General features: G+C 40.7%; 4 protein-coding genes across 6 annotated transcripts; 2 read left to right on the forward strand and 2 right to left on the reverse strand.

The window, feature by feature from the left end:
* Positions 1 to 13: 13 nt before the first annotated feature.
* aspdh (aspartate dehydrogenase domain containing) lies at positions 14 to 3,854 on the reverse strand. Of its 2 annotated transcripts, none has more exons than XM_005945236.2 (8): positions 3,749 to 3,854; positions 3,523 to 3,579; positions 3,278 to 3,422; positions 3,036 to 3,120; positions 1,674 to 1,823; positions 1,360 to 1,583; positions 1,139 to 1,278; positions 14 to 224 (listed from the first exon to the last, which is right to left on the reverse strand). In XM_005945236.2, the coding sequence occupies exons 2-8, from the start codon at positions 3,575 to 3,577 to the stop codon at positions 187 to 189; spliced, it is 837 nt and encodes a 278-aa protein (XP_005945298.1). In that variant the 5' UTR covers positions 3,578 to 3,579; positions 3,749 to 3,854; the 3' UTR covers positions 14 to 186. The 2 variants fall into 2 exon arrangements, with proteins under 2 accessions (XP_005945298.1, XP_005945297.1); XM_005945235.3 differs by having other exon boundaries at positions 3,686 to 3,843.
* Positions 3,855 to 4,441: 587 nt separating this feature from the next.
* tmem86b (transmembrane protein 86B) lies at positions 4,442 to 6,170 on the forward strand. 2 transcript variants are annotated; one of them, XM_042213162.1, is made up of 3 exons: positions 4,442 to 4,763; positions 4,972 to 5,169; positions 5,358 to 6,170. In XM_042213162.1, the coding sequence occupies exons 2-3, from the start codon at positions 5,016 to 5,018 to the stop codon at positions 5,807 to 5,809; spliced, it is 606 nt and encodes a 201-aa protein (XP_042069096.1). In that variant the 5' UTR covers positions 4,442 to 4,763; positions 4,972 to 5,015; the 3' UTR covers positions 5,810 to 6,170. The 2 variants fall into 2 exon arrangements, with proteins under 2 accessions (XP_042069096.1, XP_042069095.1); XM_042213161.1 differs by having other exon boundaries at positions 4,445 to 4,763; positions 4,926 to 5,169.
* On the reverse strand, positions 6,008 to 10,795 carry hspbp1 (HSPA (heat shock 70kDa) binding protein, cytoplasmic cochaperone 1). Its single transcript, XM_005945237.3, has 8 exons — positions 10,628 to 10,795; positions 10,279 to 10,409; positions 8,668 to 8,884; positions 8,359 to 8,583; positions 7,809 to 7,964; positions 7,145 to 7,241; positions 6,940 to 7,051; positions 6,008 to 6,681 (listed from the first exon to the last, which is right to left on the reverse strand). Exons 2-8 carry the CDS (start codon positions 10,396 to 10,398, stop codon positions 6,601 to 6,603), a joined length of 1,008 nt encoding a protein of 335 aa, XP_005945299.1. The 5' UTR covers positions 10,399 to 10,409; positions 10,628 to 10,795; the 3' UTR covers positions 6,008 to 6,600.
* A 645-nt stretch (positions 10,796 to 11,440) lies between these two features.
* Positions 11,441 to 15,690, forward strand: tufm (Tu translation elongation factor, mitochondrial). Its single transcript, XM_005945238.3, has 10 exons — positions 11,441 to 11,540; positions 12,267 to 12,313; positions 12,404 to 12,542; positions 12,667 to 12,833; positions 12,952 to 13,221; positions 13,486 to 13,618; positions 14,322 to 14,426; positions 14,569 to 14,720; positions 14,942 to 15,061; positions 15,242 to 15,690. Exons 1-10 carry the CDS (start codon positions 11,504 to 11,506, stop codon positions 15,410 to 15,412), a joined length of 1,341 nt encoding a protein of 446 aa, XP_005945300.2. The 5' UTR covers positions 11,441 to 11,503; the 3' UTR covers positions 15,413 to 15,690.
* Positions 15,691 to 20,094: the final 4,404 nt, after the last annotated feature.

A 20,094-nucleotide genomic window follows, 5' to 3' on the forward strand; every position in this document is an offset into this window, starting at 1 on the left:
TAACGGGCTCTTCTTTCATTGTGTTTGTGCAGTTTATTGGAACAAATATATCCAAAGATTTGCTTCTTTGTAACATACTGATCTTATCTACACAGCATCTCCTTCATAAATCATTCAGATCAGCTGAAATGTTGCAGTGAATCCTCTTCTTCCGTTGTAGGTAATCCTCCAAAGTGCTTGGCTGTTTCAGCACAGGTAAACTCTGCCCCCGTGCCCTTTGCAAACTGAGAAAAACAAGAACGTAAAAATCTGAGTCTTCACATGAAAAACATAGTGATACACACCGTACTCCACACTCAAAGAGGACCTATGATGCTATCACACTTAATATAATCCCCATATATCTTATGTTTGGCCTCGGTGCAGCTCCCAAGTTCATAAACTAAGAGAAACTTCCTTTAGGGCCTTTAAGGCCATCTGTGAGCCAGTTTTCTTTCTTTCTTTTCCTCTTGGAAAGGAAAGCTTTGAGCAGCAGGTGTCATCATGGGTTTGAAATCCTTTATTCTCATGGTGCATGTGCTGGAGATGACTATAATAAATATATGTGCATTTACTAGCGTCATAAAAAGCCATAAAAAAAACTGTAAAACTGAATACTTTTACAGTTTTATACTTTAATATGAGCACTCACCATTGTAATAGTGTTGTGTGTGTGTGTGTGTGTGTGTGTGTGTGTGTGTGTGTGTGTGTGTGTGTGTGTGTGTGTGTGTGTGTTATGGAAAAAAATTAATGAAACACTTAAACCACACATAAGATATTAATATGAGTAATTGAGTGAGAGCGAAATGATTCAACAACGGTCACCGGAAACCAGCCATTAATCATTTGGAGCCTGAATTTAAAATTACAACAAAAAATGAAATCACCACCGCTTTCATCATCCAGGAACTGCCTGCACGCTCTGCACACATGAGGTCAGGCATTGTCTTGCACCACGAGGAACACAAGGCCCACTGCACCAGGTCTAAAAATAGCTCTGAGCATTTCATCCCTGTTTATAACTACTTTAAGGAGTTTGCTGTGCTTAAGTACAATTTGGAGGTGTTTGTGTTGACATGATAGATACCTTAAAAGGGTGACACAGAGTGCTTTACATCAGATTCACTAAGAAAGTGTTTGGCAGTCATTTAGGACTTACTGAGTAAACTATTCCAGAAAGAGCTGTAAGTTGCGCTGCCAGTAACAGCCCCGAGTTTGGCTGGATTCCTCCTCACTGTGTGTACTGAGAAACCATCAGGCCCAGTCACCTCCACTTCCACCACATGGTAGTCTCTTAACCTGCGGCATGAAGGTACATGAAGCTGGAAGATGCAGGCAGGATGGTTTCAAACAAACAATCCGACTTTTAGAAGCACTCACGCTGTATCTGACACAATCTCTCCCTGGACACCAGTGAAGCCCAGTGTCCCTGCTGCCACTGCTGCTGCCGCCATGGTGTTCACATTGTTAGGAGCGAGTGGGCACAACTCTGCAACGGAGCCTCTGAACAAAACACGCCTGCCTTCTCCCTCCGTCCAGTCAGTGAGGACGTCTCCTGTCAGCCGAAAGCAGGAGGGATGCTTGGACATTCTGATGAACAAAGCCTAAAAATAAACCATGAAAGGAAAAAGCAACATTAAATCGCTTATATGTTCATTTCCATGGTTTTAAACACTGGACTATCCTTGTTTTACCTTTATTTTCCCACTGTCATTCAGCCTCTGGATGTCCTGGCCTCCCCATAATGCACCACTGGGGACGTAGAGAGTCCTGCCATACTTCTGAGCAGCCTGACTCAACTTCTGGTTCAGATCAGGATCAGCGAGGGCAGATGGAGAGCCCACCTAGAGGAGGAAAAAAACGAAAAACAAAGGTGCAAAACAAATGATGAAGTGTCGTTGACTTCTCAAGTGTTTGTGGGTTAGGATGACCGTCTGTCGACTCTGAATTTTGAACCTGTTATTGAATTTAAATCTACAAAGCAAACGCTATCAAACCAAACGCCCGTGTACATGCGAGACTCTTCAAACATTAATGTGGAGATATATTTAAAATGTGATTTACAGAATGCTTCATAGTCACAGCTGCAGTGGAGATACCATGTGCTTGGTCTTTTATGCATTTAAAACCAGTCTGTGACTGAGAAGTGTTAATTGGAAAGTATCAAAAACAGATGAGGGTGAATTAAGACTTTGCTGGGGTTAATCCTGAAGCATATGAAAGACTGTTGTCTGCAAAAAAGTGAACATTGAAGTATAGAAATGAGCATTTTCCTTATTTGCAAAGCAAATAGCCAATTTAAATAGCCAGATGCTCTCTCTGCCATCCTATTTCTGATGGTTGAGTAAAAGTTATGATTAACATTAACAGTTTGTTTCTCTATGTGAGGAATGAGTAGTTTGTGAGAAAGAATTGTGCTTAACAGTCAAATACTTTTGAGGGGTCAGTGAAGAGGACAGTGCAGGACTTTTCTCCAAGGAGGAGAACATTTAATGACCTTCAGCTGGACCAAGATGGCGATTGTTTACAGTCGAATGACATGATATTCTGTCCATTTTATGTACGCTCACAGTACCTTAAGGAAACAGTACCTCAACTGACCACTCGTTAAAACCAAGATATGCAGAAGAGCATCTCTCAATGCACAGCTTTGAAGCAGACAGGCTACAGCTGCGGAAGATCACACCCTGTCAACTAAGAACAGGAAACTGAGGCCACAGTTTGAACATATTCACCAAAATTAGTCAAAAGAAGATGCTGCCTGGTCAGATGAGGTTTGATTTCTGCTGTGACATTCAGATGGTAGGGTCCAATTTTGTTTTAAACAACATGAAAGGATGGACCCATTCTGCCTCGTATCAGTGGTTCAGCCTGATAATGATTTAATGGTATGAAATCATAAAAATGACAGATTTAAATCAAACTGTATCAGTCATTTAAAATAAAATCTGTCAAGTACTATAAATAAAATATAACATTGGAAGAATCTATCAAAAAAACAAACAAAGAAATGTACCAGCTGTTTCACTGAAATAGCAAAATCAGAAGTAGCTCACCATGAAATGAGACTGAGACAGAAACTGGAGCCCAAATTCTTTAACTATTTGAGGATGGCACACCTCAACAATCACATCGCATCGCCTGCAAAACACACAATGATTATTCCTCAGAAGGGAAATTCCCGAAGATAAATACAGTACGTTTATAGCGTTCCTGATTTAATACATAAAAACGCGTGTGCACAGAACAATCATGCTGTGTGCACGTGGGTTTTTAATGCTTATGCATGTGTTTGCACCTTTCTGCAAAGGACGATAGATCCCCGAGTATGAGTTCAGAGGGGACTAAACCACTGAGCTTGCCAGAATTCCTGTTCCAGACAAAACCCAGAGTCAAACCGAGGGCAGGTCCATCTTTATTGATCCTCTCCACTAGGTACTGACCTAAATTGCACACACATACACACACATGCACATGCTTTCAGGAAATAATATACAGCAATTTAAAGAGTGTTTGCCTGGGATTTAAAAGGGGAATTCCGACCTAGATGTCCAAATCCTACGACTCCAATCCTTAAAGAGGAAGAATCAGTCGCCATAGCTGTACAAAGGAAGCAAACAAAGCAGATAAAAGCCCAGAGTGCAGTCGCAAAGCAAACCAATACACATGCACACATATACATGTCTATATTGACCTAAAGCCCTACCTGATATCAACCCCTTCTTGCACAGTTACTGCATTTATTACTCTATACACCCAGTAAACTTACACCCCCTCCAGCGTTGTCCCACACCTTGAATTTCAATAACCAGCCCAGAGCTGCAAGAACTGTGTTCAGGAAAAGCACAAAGTTTGACTCAGAGTAGCCTGTAGTTAATCATTGTTGCAGTTCTGTGAAATTATTACACACAGGGCTCCTCCTCCATCTGCTTGAACTTAAATCTCAGCTTCAGAAAAATGTAATTGTTTGAAATTTTCAAAACAAAATCCAGTCAAGACGAGCACTGAACATCATTCAACATACAAAGCATTTTATTCTTCTTCTATGTCAGAATGTGTGTCATACTTTCTTTGATCACAAACAAAAGAAATGTGTCATATTCATCAGTATCTATGAGCAAACGAGCCCTTTCCTTTACTTTAAATGTGAAGCACTGGAAACTGGATGGGGCTTTGGCATAGCGTGTTTTTCATAACCATCCACATTTTTTGAACAGTTGCCACAAAAAAAACCCAGTATTGTTATAACAAATTTACAGCTGTTTATCAAAGAATCCAATCCTTTCCTGTAAAATGAACTTTTTTTTTTTACACATTTGTTTTATGAAACATTGAGACATAAAAAAGTCTCAACAACAACAATCATCAGGTTTTGTCAGTTTCCTGATATTAAAGTTTACATTTCACAGTGATAACACCTGCACAGTTCAACTTTGCTCCTTCTGTGCTGATGTCACCAACGTAATCCTGCTGGTGAGGTCAAGAGTGAGCAATTTGACCAGCAGAACTCAAAACAGGGAGCGAATTGATTATCAGAGCACAATCAGACAGTGAGGATCGGTCTAAAGTTCATCGACATGAAACGCAGGCAGATTGAAAGACACGACAGAGGTTCAAGACGAGGGGTACAGGAGCTGAGGATCGTTGGAGCTGAGGATCGCTGGCAAACAAGACAGTAAAGACACTTTTATCCTTCTGAGACGTCTGCCCACAGCAGTGCTGTTTGAGAGAAGATGGACATCCTTGAGACTCACGCCTATCACAGGCGGCAGAAGAGAAATAAGGTACAGTTCACCTCTATTTACAGCCAGTATTTCTTTATTTCTAGCAGCATTTTGCTTAGTGAAACCAGATGGAAAGATGTTTGAAATCATAACTTGAATCTACTTCTGTACAAAAACTTGATGCATCTCTCCCTTTTCTTTCTTTTCGTCCATTTCTATCAGTCCTGTGCTCTCTTTCTGTCTCTCTTGCCTTTCTTTTTGTCTGCAGCTCTGTACTTCTACCTTTGGACTCCTGCTTCGCCCCCGTCCATCATGTCTGCAGGTGTCAAATCTGCACCAGTACTCCTATTGGCTGCAGTGGTGCTGAGCTGGAATGGAGGTCAGAGTGTCCTAGGTGTGGTGGGAGGACTGGTCTTCTCTGCTGTTGGTGACTGCTGCCTGGTGTGGCCTGAGCTTTTCCTGCATGGTAAGCGCTGATGGTGGATGAGTTCAAAAAATTGAGCATTTTTTTCTTTTATGAAAGGTCTATTGCTCGCACATGCCTCATTATTGTAAGAAGTATTTGTAATAGTTAATTTCAGAGAGTAAATTTAACACTCCAGGATTCATAAATTGCAAATCACATGCCCATTATGTCCTCAATATCTGTTTCAGGAATGGGTGCATTTGCTGTGGCTCATCTGTTGTACTCAGTTTCCTTCCTGTCCAGTCGTTACACAAAAAACTCCTCTTCCTGCTGGAGCCGTTTTCTCTATCTGATCCTGTTCATGGTTGGAGGAGGTTATTACACATTTTTATTTCCATTTCTGCAAAAGGACCCAAACTCTGAAGTGCTAACTCCAGCTGTTGGAGTCTACTTTGTCTTAATTACTCTAATGGGTCTATTAGCAGCTAGAACTAGCAACGTAGCAACACTTTTGGGAAGTCTGAGCTTCATGGTATCCGACGCAACGCTGTCTCTGCAAGTTTTTAAGGTGGTGGCACCAATGCAGCACGGTAATACTGTTGTAATGGTGACCTATTATCTGGCACAGCTTCTAATCGCTGTGGGTGACATGCAAGCAGTAGAGGACACGGATGAGTTTTCAAAATGGAAGAGGTCCTAACCAGTATCCCTGTTGTACTCCAAAAGCTTGTACTACATTAGCTCTCCATTTCCATAAATATTTGTTGTAAGTGGTTAAAAAAAAAAAGAAAAAAAGAAAGAAACAAAGAAAAGGAAATAGATTCAATTTGCAATGTTCTAAAAATGAAAGAATTTATTTCCAAATGAAATGGAAAAACATTCAGTAAACTTCAGTTTATAATATTTATATTCTGTGATTTAATGATCAAAATATTTTCTTTGACATGCATGTTTACATGTAGATTGTGCATATGGTGGCATGATGTGAACTGCTCATTATACTGTATGTTTATACACGCAATCCCATGTTTTATTAACAGTAATAAATATTATGTCAACAACTGGGAGTTTTGTTTCAAGAAAAACTGAAAAGAGACAGGAAATGAAAAAGTAAAGCATACTATAATAAAATAAAATAGATTTAACTAAATTCAGCATTTGTGTTCTGCCAATTAAAATAGAGTACTATACATACTACCTTTAATGGAGATGCTTGGGATGACAGTTAAGATATTAAGAATGGCAAACATTGGACTGAAATAGTTGTTTTATACATTACAATATACAGTACAATTATTTACACAGTGAAATCCAGGTACTGGATCATGTGCAACTGTCTTAACAGACCAAACAACAACAACAACAACAACAACAACAAAAAACATGTCCCAGCTCATGAATGTTCTGTTATCTTTTCATACTGATGCCAAAACATGTCAGGGTAAAAAAACAAACAACAACAAGCAAACAAAGAAAGAAAGAATTAGAAAATCAACGATCCATCCCAGTGTCATCTGACTGCTGCCTGGAGAAACACATAACCCTGAGTCGCTCACAGAAATCAAGTTCTTCCTGTTGGAAACAAACATGTGACTTTAAGAGGCAGAAAAGTAAGATTCAGCTTATTTTTTTAATTTTCAATCTTTTAAACTTAAAAAAAAAAAAGCAGTCATATATCTCTTTATTGTTTACAACTAGTTAGCCTTTAACCACAATCACCTCTAGTTTTACATGGAAAAAAACACATTTCATGACTGAAATGAAATTTTGTAGCATAATCACAACATTTCTATCGAGTTTTACGATCTGATTCTCAGGCACATGAATTACCTGACTTTCTTCTTTGCCTTGGAGCTCTTTGGATCTCTGTCTGAGTAATTCCTCCAGGCCCAGAGCAGGATTTCTACAGTCATTGAGCCCTTGTGGAAAGTCTTCGACCAGACTACACCACCATCAGAAACAAGGACGGGTACAGTTACTAAAACCATCCATGAAATAATGTCAGATTTTCAGTATCATAATGAATGTTTCTTACCAGCAAAGGGCACCAAGCACATGTTCATGGACGGGTGAATGCGGTGTACGGAGAACTGATACCAGCTGCTGTACCATACCCATGGCAACAAGCGTGTCTGCGGGGGGAAATAATCAGGAATATACCTGAGTTTATATTGAGTCAAGCCATTTTTTAAGGAAAGCTTGCAAAAACTTTAGATAGATGTTTAAAGAGTAAACCAATTAAATATCCAAAGTAAAAAATCTGCTGTAGTTCTTCTTGTTATGGTCTACTATGTATGTGTAATTAAGATTAAAATAGTTTTTCCATGTTTTCCCCGGACAAAGGTAGCAAGATCAGTGAGAAACACACATACTGCAAGGATAAAACTAAAAGGGAGAAAGTATAAAAGTTTTAACACGAGATTTAATTGCTAAAAAAAACGTAAAAACTTTTTATGTTATTGTACCCTTTAACTGCAGAACTTGCCATATTGGTGACTAATCATGGATGAAGAGCAAAGCTGCAAATAAAACATCTTCATTTTCCACAGAAAAGGTGTCTCTATAAGCTTTTAGAGACATTATTAAACCATGTTGTGTCTTAATAAAAGGCTACAAAGTGTTGTATTGTCAAAGTAAACCTACTGGTACTGGTGCAGGTTTACAGCACTATCCTGTCTGAATGTCCTTCCCATCCATACCTTTCTGTTCGGGATGCGACATCAGCAGATTGAGCAACAGGAAAGCCGACTTGGTTCTGAGCTTCTCGTTCTCTGACTGCATGCCTCGCATCAGCACTGAGAATCCATCGTGGGACAGGAAGGCCTGGAGACCTGCCTCCTGCTCTCGAACCAGACCTATGATTACGACAGGACAGTTTTGTTGAGGGTTGTGAAGCACAGAGCTGGGACAAAAAGACGGTGCCATGTGTCATTTGGCACTAAAGAAGAAAGCAACAGATAATTTAGGCTTAAAGTTGAATTGACAGGAAACATGAGATATAACAATATCATAAACACAGGCGATACAGTTGGGAGGCTGGCCACTAAAAATAGCTGTTGAATAGCCTGTCCATCTAAAACATCAACTATGGGAACCAACTGTTGACTGCACTAAAATTCACAGACTGTCACATGGACAATCTGAGGTTCTGGATCATGTATGTGAAATGACTGATGTGCAGCAATTGGTTGCAGGCTTGTTGTCATGAAGCTCAGTTTTGAAGCATGCGTGCATTATGGCTCTACTCACATGAGACAGCGTAAAGAGCTTTCACCCTGACGGTGGGGTTTGGGTCAGAATCTGTCAGCTGCAGCAGCTTCGGCAGCGCCCCGATGCTAAGCAAGTGGAACTGCAGCTGTGGCATGTTCTGGGCACAGGAGGCAATGAGCTGGGCAGCACGCCACCTCAACCCACTTTGAGCATGATTAAGATACTGGGAGACGCACAACTCCAGCCCACCAAGGGTCATCAGGTCTGCAGAGGACAGGATGCAGTGAGCGTACAGTGAACACACGCTGTCTTTAGCGTGCCCTCTGCTCTACTAATACCATTTATTACCTCTGGCATTGTCCAGATTCTCACACAGCTCGGACAGCATCTCAAAGGCCGTTTCCCGCTCATCGTCCTCATCATCATCTTCCCTATCTTCCTCTCCACCCCTCTCCCTTTCACTTCCTTCTTTGCACAGAACAGCCAAGCACTGCTTCATCTGCTCCACTTCATCCATCTGCCCTTTGCACAGTTCTGTAAGAGCTTCTCTCAGCCATGTTTTCCTCTGGAAGAAAGGCACAAAAAAAGAGCCTGAAGTAGTTTGTCATGCTGAATTCAAATTCTCTGATGTGATACCTCCAAGCAAGCATTAAGAAAAAAAATAAAAATAACGGATGTGGACATCAGTGTCTTACTCAGACACATGAGATTTCAAGTGATGTGCAATTATATATTACTGTACGAAAGTCTTGAGTCACTCCTCATTTCTTTATATTTGACTTCCAAGAAAGACTTTCTTTGAATTTTTAAGCAATAGTTGAGCAATAACTCTCCAGGATTTCCAAAGGTCTTTCAAAGTTTTTCTTTCAACATTGGCTTCTTTTTTTAAAAACTGACTTTCAGTCCAGTCCTTCTACCTGACCATTTTTAGAAGAATGCTTCTTTGTTTGTCTGTTGAACCACTTGACATTCAAGCACAAAAAAGGCATCAAACTTAAGAGACAAGGCCATTGCTGTGTCTACACAAGACAGAAAACTTAGCAAAAAACAGTTTAACATTTTATCTTTAAACATTGTTACAATTTCTTTAATTGAAATAAAAAAAAATGTCAAAGTTTTTAATAGTTTGAAACAGTGTTTTAGAGCCAACACGGTCATTCCCAGAGAGCTGCATGGTGTGCAAGGTTTCCTGAATTTGAGGAAACTGCACAAAGGGAGGACACAAGAGGAAGTAGCACGCCTGAAAAACTATCTACAGCAAATTAACAGTATACATAGCACTGTAGGTTTAAGATATCAAGCCCCTAAGTAGTATCAGTTATTGGCTGACAATTGAATAAAAACATTTGTGATAAATCAAGCTAAGAGAGAACATCATTGATGGCAATGGCATTTATTTACTTATCAAATTTAAACGTGTTGTCAAAGATATCCCCTTCCTACCAAAATACTGAGGACTAAGTGGGGTGGGGGGCTGCCAGCAGTTCTGATTGATATAATTTCTATACCTTGTTCACTACTTAAATTAAAAGTTTTCTGTGATCCAGTTTTGTCCTGTTCATTTCTGGCCACAATGTCCGGCTTTCTGTTTGACTGCAGTATTATACTTTTGTCTCTCAAAGCACTCTGAAAACTATGAAAATGTGATATATCAATAGTTTATGGTGGGATGTTTTGCAAAGCGGAGCAACACATGTTGCTACTGTAAAAACAAAAGTATTTATTATTGTTGTTGTTATCATTTTTGGATCTACTCTACTATATTATTATTATATCCTCATGTAAATAAGGCTTTTAGTTGACTAGTTGCTCATTCTACTTATTTAAGCCTTAGTTCTGTCAAAGCCACATTGTGAAGCTATGCTACAAGCATGTGTGTCCTGGTGTGAGCTACAAAGTCGACACCCAACAGTTTGTGTGGTCATCTGGCCTGATCCTGCTTAGGGTACAAGTACGTACCTCTTCTGACATGGGTTCAGGAGGGGCAGGACCCTCTGCAGCGGATCCAGCCTCCACTGCGAGCTGAAGGACCCCTTGGAGGTTCTGGGGATGTCTCCTGGTCTGCCTGTCTTCTGACATGGTGTTAACAGCTAAAGGGTAAAGTGGAGAAAAGAAAAAAAATCAACAAGACAACTAAAGGAATATTTCAAAATAACCTCAGATTAATTTAAGTGTACTAGCAGTGGTACCAGGTAAAGCCCCACAGTTTATATACCAGGATCATACTTTACTACAAACATACAGCTCTGCTAATAATGCAAAACCTGCTGCTAGCCTCTTATAACAAAGGGTATTATTGCCCACTTACCTTTAAACTGACTCCAAATCAACGTAAAGGTAACAGACAAAGTTTCTCTCTGAGCTCAAATACAGCTCTCTCCCTCTATAAACACAGAAACGTGAAGCGCTGGAACGTTCTAGCTAGCTCTTCATCTCACGAGCAAGAGCTCACGAGTGGCAAGGGGGGCGCCATGTTTTACCGTAAAAAGTAAACCAAACGGGCAAGCAAAGTAATTTTTGGATACTCTTTGCTCTCAAATCAACGTCATTTTAGACTTTCCATTTTTTGCTTTAAAGTCAGCTTTTCAAAATTATAATGCTGAACATCTGATTGACAGTATTACCTCAATATTTAAAAATGCATAGACGCAGTTTTTTCCTATACTAGTATAGTTACGGTAATCCAGTAACGCTGGTACGCACAGTTTACAAAGAGAATTAATTACATCAAAATAAATATATGCAAATCCCAGAAGAAACGTGTCAGAAGAAACTAAGGCATATCGATTACGATATGTTTGGTATTATTTATGTATCTGTTATAAAATACACACACCTTAATAATGAATGTAAAAAATAATATTTGCCTTTTAGATATCAGCAAACATATTATTAACAAACATTAAGTTCAGGCTACTTGGGATTGCTCTCTTATTTTTATCATAATAGCTACATAACTCATACTTTCTTTAAATGGGTTTCAGTCTTTTACTTAGTCTAATATAATAACATACAATAGTAGTATTAGTAGTAGTTACATTAATAGTTACTGTTTTGCAATGTGAACATTTTACGCACCAACTTAAACATGCGCATGCGCATGTACGTAAAGGAACGACATTCTTGGGGCTGGGAGATTATTTTCTTGAATTCCGATCGTCTTGGGTTTGTCAAGCCAGGAAAGATGGCGGCGCTTGTGGGGCTGCGTGCGTGTTTGTCCGGTAAATATCGTTTAATTCATTTAAACTATGTGACTCTGCTTGCATTTCTGACAGTTAATTGATTTACACCACCTTTATTGATTTATACATAATATCAAACACTGTTCGGACATTTAGAAGTACAAGAATATGAAAATAAAATGTGATGCTGTGTCTTCCGACAGCAGAGCAAGGTCACGTTACCAGTGACGGTTAGCTAACAATAAGACTAACCGAGGATGAAGAATGATTACTAAAATCAGCACCTGGTAACCAGAAACGAAGAAAAACATACTGTTGATATAGGTAGTCTTTAAAGAGAGGTGACGCCGTCCTTTTTGGATCTAAAGTCATTAAAATTGATTAATGTTAGCTGCAGCTGTTAGCATGATATAACCTGCCTGGTTTATGCAAAACTCTTTTTATTAGCGCTCTATATGGCACAGAAGCATCACGGCCGGTGCGAGTGCAATACATCCGGAGCTGTGCAGACATGCTGGCTGAGATTTTGAGGAAAAATGTGTGTGGCAGTCAGTGCTAATCTCATCTATGTGAGGGCACGACTGCACTGATTGAAAGGGAAATAAGGGCATGGACACCTAAATGTTCACTGACACAGAATTAATACATATTTCCGCATTTTAGAAAGATACATAGTTTAAATATGTTTGGCAATGTTTTAATTATTGTGTTGTGGCACCAAATAGTCACTCTTTATGTAAGTTTTTTTTGATTCCCTCTTCTCAGCCCTTCAGCTTTCTTCACCAAGCCTCCTGCACAGCTCCTTCAAATTGGTAAGTAGTTGCATGAAACGGCATGCTGCACGCTGCGAAGCACAGATTTTTTGCAGTGGTTAAATTATTGGGTTCTTCTTTGTCACGCAGTGTGCTGTGCCTCTGAGCCGGCGAACCTTCGCTGCGGAGGCGAAGAAGACATACAGCAGAGACAAGCCCCACGTAAACATCGGGACGATCGGCCACGTCGATCATGGCAAAACCACCCTGACGGCAGCCATCACAAAAGGTAGACCCACTCAAGCTGCTGCTGTCACACCGGTCTGGACACAGTCTGGTGTTAATGTGTGTAATAACTTTGTTTAGTGAATTTTGTAAGGTGAATTTCTATCACTCAATTCGATCCTCCCCAGTGCTCGCTGATGCTGGTGGTGCCCGCTACAAGAAGTATGAGGACATTGACAATGCCCCTGAGGAGAAAGCCAGAGGAATTACCATCAACGCCTCGCATGTAGAATACACCACAGCCAACAGACATTATGCTCACACAGACTGCCCTGGACACGCTGACTATGTCAAGGTATTCTTTTTCCTTTTTTTTACCTTTTCTTTTACCTGGATGCAGCCTGATGTTACCAGGTTGTAATCCCGCCTGTTTGTTTGATCATATTAGAAATGTGTCTGCTTTTCTTTTTCAGAACATGATCACAGGCACAGCTCAGATGGACGGCTGCATTCTGGTGGTGGCAGCCACTGACGGCCAGATGCCTCAGACACGTGAGCACCTGCTGTTGGCCCGGCAGATCGGTGTAGAGCACGTGGTGGTTTTCATAAACAAGGCAGACGCCGTGGAGGACAAGGAGATGCTGGAGCTGGTGGAGATCGAGATCCGCGAGCTGCTCACGGAGTTTGGCTACGACGGCGAGAACACACCCGTTGTGATTGGCTCTGCACTCTGTGCTCTGGAGGTGAGGAGAAACACTTTGTTAGTCTGTCAGTCAAAGAAATTTCAGAGCAATTTAATTTTGACATCCAGAAGTCAAAATTTTAGGTGATCTCAAATATTCAGCTTCTGAGAAAATAATTTGAATTTTAAAGCTGTCAAGTCAAAATCTTTAGGTGACCTCAGGCAAGTTTGTATTTTCATTTATTTTATTTTCCTCAGTGGTGGAGAACAAGTTTCAAACTACAATGTGATGTGTTTTAATTCGATTTTTCCCGCTCTATTTCAGAACAAAGCTCCTGAGCTGGGGGTGAATGCAGTGATGAAACTGCTGGAGATTGTGGACTCTTACGTTCCTCTGCCCAAAAGAGAGCTGGAAAAACCTTTCCTTCTGCCCATTGAAGGGGTTTATTCAATCCCAGGTAGGAGAAAACACTATCTGATATTGTCAGTCTGAAGCTAGTTGGGTAGAAATAATGGTGATTTCTCTTGATTTCCATTGGTTGCATCATGTAAAGTTGTAGGCAAATGGAAAAACAAAAGAAAACGATAAACTGTTTTTAAACCAGGATGCAGACCCCAAAAATCTAAACATCCAAATCAAGATTCACTCTTTTAAGAAATAAGGCTGAATTTTTAACCATCCTTGGCTTCGTTACTTTGTCAGACGATCTTCATGCACAACAATTCTAAATATTTTAGGCAAAGTACAAATAAAGATTTAAAGAAATTTATAAAAGAAATTAATATGCAAACAGTAAAATGAGTCAAAAGGACCTGAGCTTGAAAATCTGGGTGTCAACTTTGCCATAGAGAGCGATGCTCCAGTGATGTATTGTGCAGTTTTGTCACATGTTGCAGAGCTTTGCTGTACTGAACAGTGCAGCTTCCAGCAAAGCTCCAAAGAAACATTTGTACGGTGTTTTTGTTTTTCATATCCCACCAAGGACGTCTTCAAAGTTAATTTTGTCATGATGCAGTCACAGCTTTGGAGCGTCAGTAGCACAACTCATTAGTGATTTTACCAATTAGCAGTAAGAAGATTGCAGATCTCTGACTCTGTTTCTGATCTGAGAGCGAAAGCGTCGTGTACTTTGAGTCTGAAGGTTCCTGCTTGTGTTGCAGGCAGGGGTACGGTTGTGACGGGCACTCTGGAGAGGGGCGTCATCAAGAAAGGAGACGACTGTGAGTTTGTGGGTCACAACCGCAGCTTCAAGTCTGTAGTGACAGGTGAGGAACCTCCTATGATGTTAAGATATGAAATCATGGATAAAACATGACAGCTTGCAAATGAAATGTATCTTGAAGTGTGCATCCCCTTCATTTGTCTTCCAGCTTAGTTAATTTTTGTTTTTATTTTTCTTGGGTGCAGGTATTGAGATGTTCCACAAGTCTCTGGACCGGGCAGAGGCAGGAGATAACCTGGGCGCTCTGGTCCGAGGCCTGAAGAGGGAGGACATAAGGAGAGGGATGGTGATGTGCAAGCCAGGGTGCATCATGCCTCACCAGAAAGTCAGAGCTCAGGTGTGAGAGCCACAGAGTTTGACTACAGAGGGTTTTAATTATTTAAATTGGGGCAGTGTGACACTCAGTGGACAGATCAGGAATAGCACCACCTTTTATTGAGATTTTAAAAAAAAAAATTCATGAGTTTTCTACAGTTATCACAGTTTTATAAGCAGTAGTACGTGTTTATATATAACTGGAACTCTGCTGTGTGTGTCTGTGTGCGCTCTGTGTTACAGGTCTATGTACTGAGTAAGGAGGAGGGAGGCAGACACAAGCCGTTTGTCACCAACTTCATGCCCGTCATGTTTTCTCTCACTTGGGACATGGCCTGCAGGGTCACTTTACCTGCTGACAAGGTGTGTGTCTGTGTGTGTAGTTGTAGGTGTTGTAAGACATCTTAAACCTTTCAAGTGTTGTTTGAAGCATTGAGTGGTGATTAAAGCTGGTGTTGCCTCTCATTTACTGCTTTCTGCATTTATAAACACGGATTTCAGAGGAAACTGATGGTTTTCTTGCTCTTTTTTACTTTCCTTTAGGAAATGGTGATGCCAGGTGAGGACACCTCATTGACGCTCACTCTCCGCCAGCCGATGGTTCTGGAGAAAGGCCAGAGGTTCACTCTGAGAGACGGAAACAGGACCATCGGCACCGGGCTGGTCACAGAGATTATGACCACTACAGATGAAGACCAGTGCAACTGGGGCTGAGGAGGGCCTCTGCAGAGGGCTGGGCTCGGGGATGGAGTGGGTTGAGGGGGTGTGTCAGGCAGGAGGTTGAATGTGTGGCTGTCTGTGTCTGGTCAGATCAAATAATTATAGAAATACAAATGAACAATACATAAACACACACAGATGAACAGGATTCAGGAGAGGACCCGCAAAAACGCATGGCTCTGTTGTGCAGGTGCGCCTGACTAAAACACCTGTGATGTTCCACTGTCAGTCAACATTGTCATTTATGTAATAAAATGTATTTAATAATAAAACCGCCTCCTTTGTTTTGTGCTATTTGCTCGTGTATTCATGTGCTTGTTAAAACAACACAGATGCTGCAGAGAAGATTTATTTTATTTTTTAACCAACACGATCGCTGACAAAAGTAAATAACTGCTTTGGATTCACTGCAAAAAAAAATTAAAAATCAATAAAGTTAAAAAGAAGAAAATTTCTTGGTAATTTTCTCCTACTACATTACGGACATTTCCCTAAATGGGAACATTTATAGTTTGGTAAAAAAATAAAAACTACTAATGCAGAAAATTCATTCATTTAAAACTATGTTTTATTGTATTTTTAGGAAAGTCTCACATTAAATTTCTGAGCCGGTCACTTACAATTATATTTTACACAACATGACTGCACAGCACAAACAGTATCCCTGTGTGTAGAAAGATTAAGAAGCCACAGGAGGGCAGCAAAGAAGTTCCTCATCAAAGACTCAAAGTCTGTTGTATCGTTTATGAGGTATAACACACTGAAAACAAACTACAAACCCAACTACAGGATTTTGCCGAGCCACCTCATTAACAGTTTGATGCTGATGTGAAAAAGTCGACATCCCACAACAGGAGCCAAACTTTAAGCAATAGCTCTTTAGACTTTTTTAAGGTCCTTTAATGTTGTTTTATTTTTTGTTTTTTTCAGATACAGATTTAAGATTATATGCTCCCTAATCTCTCTTACATGTAATTTAGTTTTGCAGTTACGGAAGCGAGTGTGGGGTTTGAATCCACCATGTTGTCCTGAGCCTTTGTGTGTGGAGTTTGCATGTTCTCTCACGGGTGCTCTGGCTTCCTCCCACAGTTAGTGGGGTCAGGTTAATTAAAGAGTAGGACTGGTTGTCTGCCTCTCTGTGTTAGCTTTGTGACGAGCTGGCGACCTGTCCATGGTGTACCCTGGCTCTCGCCCCGTGATAGCTGGGTTAGCCCCCCGCCCCCACGACCCAGATAAGCATAAGAGAATGGATTGATGATTAATTTTTGGTAAATTTGTTTTAATACACAAAATCACACTGCACTGTATTCTAGATGATTGGTTTATATGGGTTGAGGGATAATTAAGGAGCATTCATGATTGTTTTTCTTTGTTTTCTTCAGTTACATGTGTGCTGCACCCATCCTCCCTGATTTGAGCAAAGGTGGAGGCTGAGGGTGAAGTTTCTTTAAAAGCAGAGGCCAACCAAATGAACTACTAACTAACATGAGGATAAGTAACGTTTACATTAAACGGTGGGTGCATACAGTGTATAAAACTCACCCAAATACTCATTCAAAGAAGAGTCGATACTGCAGGTCAAATTTTTCAGGTTAAGAAAAACTGTTGTTTTTTTTTAACATAACCAAACAACCATGTGCATCAAATGAGATTAATGGGATGATTGTTTCATAGCTGTTGGATGGTGACAGTGTTCGACTTTAGAGCCATTCAGCAGGTCTCAGCCAGCCTGACCTCAGTGTGCACTGAGCAGTCGGTGTCCCTCTGCTCGTTCATTCCCAGAAGGAAGCGCTCCAGTTGCTCCATGTTTGCTGTCGGTATTTGAGTCAGTGCCTCCTGTAATCCAATCAGCTCCGTGCTGTAATCAAATACTGTATGTCTGCAGGAATCGAGGCTGGAGCAGCAAGTACTACTGAGTGATGTGCTCAGCTGGAGGGTAAACATCTCCATGAGCAAAGTTACCTCTGCGAGACAGACGCAGATGACCAGACTGAAAACCGTAGTATGTTTCACTGATACAAACCTTGGCTGTGTGTTAACACTTAATGCTGAATGTGGTTCAGCTGTGTTTAAACCTGCTGGGGATGTTTGCTGAATCATGCAACAACAGTTTTCGTCTTCATTTTAGCAACAAGAGATGTTTTAGGGTCGAGACTTGGTTACAGGGTTAGGTTGGACCTCTGTCAGCTCTCAGCATAACTTGTTTGGTTGCCTGAATTTAAAAAAAGACAGTATAAAATTTTATTGATTATAATCATGTTTTGATAAAGACTGGTTTAAACATTTCCATTCGCTTCTGCTTATCCTTTTCAGGGTCGCAGGGGGTGCTGGAGCCTATCCCAGTCTGTCGCAGGGCCAACACACAGAGACAGATCACCATTCGCGCTCACTTTCACACCTATGGGCAATTTGGATTCATCAATTAATCTATCCCCACAAACTGCATGTCTTTGGACGGTGGGAGGAAGCCGGAGAACCCACGCAAACACTGGGAGAACATGCAAACCCCACACAGAAAGACCTGATGGTGGCATTGAACTCAGCACCTTCTTGCTGTGCGACAACAGTGTTAACCACCGTGCTGCCCGTTTAAATGCTTTTGTTTCCCCAACTATTAAAAACAACAATTAGCAATAAAATCAGTGGAAGGAAGGAAAGTATACATATACTCACTGGCCATTTTATTAGTTACACCTTGTTAAACTTAGTTGGATCTCGTTTGGTCAGCAGAACTGCCTCCATTCTTCATGCCATAGATTCAATAAGGTGCTGGAAACTTGCCTCAAAAATTTGGTCTATGTCCTGTTGACATGACAGCATCACACAGCTGCTGCAGATTTGTTGTCTGCACGTCCATGATGTGACTCTCTTGTTCCATTACATGCTAAAGATGCTCTGCTGGATTGAGATCTGGTGACTGTGAACTCACCAAAACCAGTTTGAGTTGATTTGTGGTAAATCTTACTGGAAGCAGCCATTAGAAGATGGATTCAACTACAAGGCAGAATGGGTCCCTGCTTTCACGCTACTTAAATTCTTACAAAACTCATCAGACCAGGTGACATTTTTCCAAACTTTTGTATCCCAATTTTGGTGAGCCTGTGCAAACTGTAGCTTGAGTTTCCTGACAGGTCAGTGTGGTTGCACCTGTTGTGTACAGTCACATTTCTCACATTTTAGATTTTCCCCCCTTTTCTTTATTACATAATGATATCCAAGCAGGCTTCTTTAGCACAGCCTCTATTAGAATTTGATCATAGTTTACACTGCAGTCAAAAACGCCCTGATTTCCTCCCACAGTCTTTCCCAGACAGGGTGGTGTTTTTCTTACCAGCTATGTTACGTTCACGAGTGCACTACTCTAACCTTTAAGCTGCTCACACCCCTCAAAAGAATAGCATGACGCCGCCTTAGCTGCTCGGTGTTGCTGTTAATGGAAGGAAAAGCTGCAATATAATATAATAATAGCAAGAAGACGCTGGTTTCCGTGACATGTTCAGTCTTGGTTAGAAGTGACACTGGAAGGCCAGCGAGAGCTTTAATGGTTTCGTTATCAACGTGAAGACTCATTACCCAGAGCCTGATTATTAGGACATGAACGTTGGCTAACTAGGATTTATATCAAGCTGAACTAGGATCTAAATGCAGAGACCTCAAATCAACTTTTAAGGTTTTTCTGAAGTGATGATTAACGACATGGGAGCTACGTTAAGCTCCAGGCTGTTTTTGTTATTGAACCTGTCCTAAACATTTTCAACTCCACTAAACTGAAATGAGGAGACAACAACAGTGCTATTTTTGTCTTCTCTAAAAGGGCCACATAGAAGAATTTTTTTTTAAGAATTTGTCCGTTTTGAGATTAAACTCAAAATACTATTTAGCACATAGACATGGTGTGGTGACGAGTATACAGACGTTGAACAGAGTGTGCAGAAAGCTGGACGAGTCGGCTGGATTTGTGCAAGATGTAATAGTTGGCAATGGACAGATGCAAGGATATCGATGGTTACACCCTTGAGCAGTATAGAGGGGGTATGTTGTATCACAAGACACAATAAGACTAGTTGTTTCACTAACTCATCTACACTGGGCATTTTGTAAGGGGGTATAGCAGCCGTGGCAGTGGTTTGACTTTTTGGCACTTTTTGGCTTATTAGCAAAATTAGCAATCCTTCTGGGTTTTTTGCCTTTTTTAAACGTGTTTCAAATACTGTCTCGTAACATTTAACCTTTTTTAAAAACAATGTGTTGCATTTTAACAACAGATAGAACACACAGGAACAGGAAGCAAAGTGTTAAGAAGCACCCATGCCATATATGTTCTTGCACAGACAGAGTGTGTCATATTTTGGGGTTAAGTTTTATTTTGTTTGTTTGTTTCTTGACCAAAAGCTCCAGAAACAATGAGTTTGCAGCGTTTAGTAAGTTCCGCAAATTGAACTCTATGCGTGATTTTATAGAATATAATCTAGGTCTAAAATGTCCGGAGTTATTGCTTGAGGAACGGAAATGCAGCTGTTAGTGCTGCATCATGTTATTTTCTTTTTTCCACACTCCACCTCCTTCTAGGAGCTGAAGTAAAGAATAGAGCTGGTCCAATTAAGGCTGAATTTGCCTTTCAGCAACCCACTCTGCATGTTTGAAGACTGACCCTCAGCGGCTTCTCATCCTCCACA

The sequence above is a fragment of the Haplochromis burtoni genome, unplaced genomic scaffold (genome assembly GCF_018398535.1).
Source record: "Haplochromis burtoni strain Fernald_Lab_line unplaced genomic scaffold, NCSU_Asbu1 Contig_424, whole genome shotgun sequence".
Taxonomy (NCBI): domain Eukaryota; kingdom Metazoa; phylum Chordata; class Actinopteri; order Cichliformes; family Cichlidae; genus Haplochromis; species Haplochromis burtoni.